The sequence below is a fragment of the Trachypithecus francoisi genome, unplaced genomic scaffold, assembly GCF_009764315.1.
Source record: "Trachypithecus francoisi isolate TF-2019V2 unplaced genomic scaffold, Tfra_2.0 Lachesis_group8, whole genome shotgun sequence".
In the NCBI taxonomy this organism is placed as follows: Eukaryota; Metazoa; Chordata; class Mammalia; order Primates; family Cercopithecidae; genus Trachypithecus; species Trachypithecus francoisi.
The window spans coordinates 69,515,149-69,520,119 of record NW_022681473.1 but is presented as its reverse complement, the minus strand read 5'-3'; the positions used below and the strand labels follow the sequence as shown (position 1 = coordinate 69,520,119).

The 4,971-nt window shown below is 45.2% G+C and overlaps 1 protein-coding gene across 1 annotated transcript; it reads left to right on the top strand.

The window, feature by feature from the left end:
• The first annotated feature begins 526 nt into the window (after nt 1–526).
• On the top strand, nt 527–1,755 carry LOC117080198 (triosephosphate isomerase-like). The gene is given in 1 exon segment (XM_033204975.1): nt 527–1,755. A coding segment is annotated over 1 exon segment (750 nt). The 5' UTR covers nt 527–557; the 3' UTR covers nt 1,308–1,755.
• Nucleotides 1,756–4,971: the final 3,216 nt, after the last annotated feature.

The following is a 4,971-nucleotide window of genomic DNA, read 5'->3' as shown; positions in this document are numbered from 1 at the left end:
ATAAGAACAAAATGCAAGGTGTAATCTGGAATTAGATCCTGGGTCAGAGAGGGAAATTTATATAAAGGACAGTATTGGGACAATTAGCATAATCTGAAAAATGAACTATATCTTATAAAATAGTGTTAGCTAATCTTATATTTTCTGAATTTGATCATTATATGGCATTTATATAAGAGAATGTCCTTGCTTTTAGGAAACACACAATGTAGGATATGGAGGTAAAGGAGCATGATGTCTGAAGCTCTCAAATGACTTGGGGGAAAAAATTTACATGTATATAAATGATTACATGTATATAAAATGTACATATATGACATATATACATTTATATATAATGTATGCATACACATAGAGACAGAGAAAGCAAAAAAGTAAATATGGCAAAATGTTAACAATTATATACATTCATATGTAATGCGTGCACACACATTTATAAAGAAACAAAGAGAAAGCAAAAAAGCAAACACGGCAAAATCGTAATAATTATTAGTGGATCTGAGTAAAGAATGTGGGAATATGCAGACACTGACCTTCAGCGCCTCGACTCCAGTGCCATGGCGCCTTCCAGGAAGTTCTTCGTTGGGGGGAACTGGAAGATGAACGGGCAGAAGCAGAATCTGGGGGAGCTCATCGGCACTCTGAATGCGGCCAAGGTGCCGGCCGACACCGAGGTGGTTTGCGCTCCCCCCACTGCCTATATCGACTTCGCCCTACAGAAGCTAGATCCCAAGATTGCTGTGGCTGCACAGAACTGCTACAAAGTGACTAATGGGGCCTTTACTGGGGAGATCAGCCCTGGCTTGATCAAAGACTGCAGAGCCACGTGGGTGGTCCTGGGGCACTCAGAGAGAAGGTATGTCTTTAGGGAGTCAGATGAGCTGATTGGGCAGAAAGTAGCCCATGCTCTGGCAGAGGGACTAGGAGTAATCACCTGTATTGGGGAGAAGCTAGATGAAAGGGAACCTGGCATCATTGAGAAGGTTGTTTTCGAGCAGAAAAAGGTCATCGTAGATAATGTGAAAGACTGGAGCAAGGTCGTCCTGGCCTATAAGCCTGTGTGGGCCATTAGTACTGGCAAGACTGCAACACCCCAACAGGCCCAGGAAGTACACAAGAAGCTCTGAGGATGGCTTAAGTCCAACATCTCTGAAGCAGTGGCTCAGAGCACCCCTATCGTTTATGGAGGCTCTGTGACTGGGGCAACCTGCAAGGAGCTGGCCAGCCAGCCTGATGTGGATGGCTTCCTTGTGGGTGGTGCTTCCCTCAAGCCCGAATTCGTGGACATCATCAATGCCAAACAATGAGCCCCATCCATCTCCCCTACCCTTCCTGCCAAGCCAGGGACTAAGCAGCCCAGAAGCCCAGTAACTGCCCCTCCCCTGCACATGCTTCTGATGGTGTCACCTGCTCCTTCCTGTGGCCTCATCCAAACTGTACCTTCCTTTACCGTTTATATCTTCACCCTGTAATGGTTGGGACCAGGCCAATCCCTTCCCCACTTACTATAATGGTTGGAACTAAATGTCAGTAAGGTGGCTTCTCCTCGGCTGAGAGGTGGAAGGGGTGGGATGTGCTCCTGGGTTCCCTAGGCCCTAGTGAGGGCAGGAGAGAAACCATCCTCTCCCTTCTTACACCGTGAGGGCAAGATCCTCCCCTCAGAAGGCAGGAGTGCTGCCCCCTCCCATGGTGCCCATGCCTGTGTGCCGTGTACGTGAACCACCCACATGTGAGGGAATAAACACCTGGCACTAGAAAAAAAAATGTGGGAATTCTTTGAACTATTCATGTATACTACTTAGAAATAATTTCCAAATAAAAATTTTTAAAAGAAAAAAGGGTTAATATATTGGAAGAAACTTGGAGATCTCGAAAAGGAAGAGTGGAGAATTATAACAGAGAGAAAATTATGGCAGTGATGGAGATCTGATGCAGTCACCTCTCCTCTTCCCTTTGGTCTTCAACCTGCCCTTAATTACTCCTGGGCTTGGATCAAGCTAATTTTGGGAGACGTTTAGTTTAAGTGATAATAGCCTTTTTCCATAACTCAAGTGCCTTTGTAAAGCTAACAAGAGGCCACCAAGCTGAGAGGATAGAGGACCCTGAATTCTGCTACGGTGTAGTCATAAACAATTGCCAGCCATTATTCCAGAGGGCACAAGATATGCAGCTTCCCCATTCCCAATTACTCCTGCAGATTACATCACATTGTAGAACCTAAGATTGGCCTTTGAGATATCTTTTCAGGTTTTGTGTATGTCTGAGGGCAGATGGTTCCATCTGGACCTGCCAACCTGTGGCCCCACCCAATAGTAATTCAGTACATGTGAGGACCATTTCCCATACCCCTGTGATTGTATCTCTAACCAATCACTAACAAGCACCCATTGCCTGGCCATCCCCCTGTCTCCTGCTTCCCCCAAACTATCCTTGAAAAACCCTAGCCTCAGAATTTTCAGGGATGCTGTTTTGAATAATAAAACTCCAGTCTTCTGTTTAGTAGCTCTATGTGTATAAAACTCTTTCTTTATTGCAGTTCCCCTGCCTTGATAAATTGGCTGTATCTGGGCAGTGGGCCAGAAGAACCCACTGGGCAGTTACATCAGGCTTAGGAACTGGGTAGGAACCAGGACAGGTGCTATTCAATTATTGGACTATAGCACTGGTAAAATTAAGTCTCTTCCTTTTTTTTCATCATTTTGTACCTGACTCACAATCCCAGAAAAGAGAGAATTTTTTTCAGTGAATCAATACAGGGGTGGGGGATAAGATCTGACAAGAGTTTCCAGAAGGGTTCACTATTGCATCCCTCACAACCCAGAATAGTGCCTAGCTCAGCACATTAGGAGCTCAAAACATAATTTTTAATGCATGTCTATACTCTAGCACATAATAGGTACACAAGAAACCTATGCAAGGAGTTTTAGTTCCCTTACCTCCCTATTGTAACTGTGGTTTTGAGCATTTTTATCAAGCATATAGCAGTTGCTGTAAAATAGTTACTAATTGAATTGTAGCATTGGCCTTGCCTGCAGTAAGTGACTGCTGCTTAGCTGAATGGATATGCACATTCAGGAGTCATATCTTCTTCCTCATTGATGAGTGGATTGTCCTGGACAAATGGCCTGCTCCCCAGATAGGTAATAACTTCAAGTGTCTAGGCCAAAATATAGGGAGAGGTGACAAGATAGTGTAGTGGCCTGATTTTAGAGTCATTACTTCTTAATCACTGTGAGATTTGGGAAATAATTATCTTAATCTCTCTCTTAGATTTTCATTGTGATATTATGAAATATATGTTTGATCTTTGTTCACATTTCCTGGCACACAACTCCTACAATCTTTGGAGTCTTCAAAGTAATAAGTATCTTTTTGTATGCTAATGAGTTGACTGATGGCTAGCAGCCCTAGGTAACTTTAGAATGGGGCTGATCACCAGAAAGACCAATGCAGGATTGAGTATCCAGACTTTCAGTCCCACACCAACCTCCAGGGAGGGAAAAAGGGCTAAATGTTGATTGTCAAGGGCCAATGATTTAATCAATCATGTCAGTGTAATGAAGCTTCCATAAAAACCTCAAGGGACAGAGTTTGGGGAATTCCAGATAGCTGAGCACATGAAAATTCCTGGATGGTGTTCCTGAAGAGGGCATGGAAGTACCACACCCCTTCCCACATTCCTTGCCCTACATGTCTTTTAATCTGTATCTTTTGTAATATTCTTTATAATAATCCAGGAAATGTAAGTGTTTCCCTAGATTCTGTGAGCCACTCTAGAAAATTGATCCAACCCAAGGAGGGTGTTGTGGGAGCCCCAGTTGATAGCTAGTAGGTAAGGAGCACTGATAAAACAATCTGGGGCTTGTGATTTACATCTGAAGTGGAGCACTCTTGTGGGACTGAGCCTTCAACCTGTGGGATTTGATAACTGTCTTTGGGTAGATAATGTCAAAATTGAATTGAATTAGAGGACACCCAGCTGGGGGCCAATGAAAAAGCCACTACAGAATTGGTTCATTGGTTGTTGGTGGGAGAAATTCCCACAGGCTTCTTGGTGACCATGTTACCAGCAGTGAATCCATAAGGGTCTGCAGCAGACTTGATCCCTTGCCTCCTCAGAGGAAAGAATTCAGCCAAGGGACAGAAGTAGGTTTCAGGCAGAGGGAAAGACTGAGGCAAGTTTTGGAGCAAGAGTGAGAGTTTATTAAAACATTTTAGGAAAGGGAAGGTGGCTGGCAAGATGGCCAAATAGAAACAGCTCCAGTCTGCAGCTCCCAGCAAGATCAATACAGAAAACAGGAGATTTGTGCCTTTCCAACTGAGGTACCTGGCTCATCTCATTGGGACTGGTTAGACAGTGGGTGCAGCCCATGGAGGGCAAGTAGAAGTGGGTGGCATATCACCTTACCCAGGAAGTGCAAGGGGTCAGAGAACTCCCTCCCCTAGCCAATGGAAGCCATGAGGAACTGTGCCGTGAGGAATGGTGCATTCCAGCCCAGACACTATGCTTTTCCCACAGTCTTCGCAACCTGCAGACCAGGCGATTCCCTCGGGTGCCTATACCATCAGGGCCCTGGGTTTCAAGCACAAAACTGGGCAGCCAATTTGGGCAGACACTGAGCCAGTGGCAGGATTTTTTTTTCATACCTCAGTGGTGCCTGGAATGCCAGCGAGACAGAACCATTCACTACCCTGGAAAGGGGGCTGAAGCCAGAGGGCCAAGTGATCTAGCTCAGCAGAACCCACCCCATGGAGCCCAGCAAGCTAAGATCCTAAGATCCAAGATTGAAATTCTTGCTGCCAGCACAGCAGTCTGAAGTTGAACTGGGACACTTGAGCTTAGTGGGTGGAGGGGCATCCGCCATTACTGAGACTTGAATAGGTGTTTTTCCCCTTATAGTGTAAACAAAGGCACCAGGAAGTTCAAACTGGGCAGACCCCACTGCAGCTCGGCAAAGTCGCTGTAGCCAG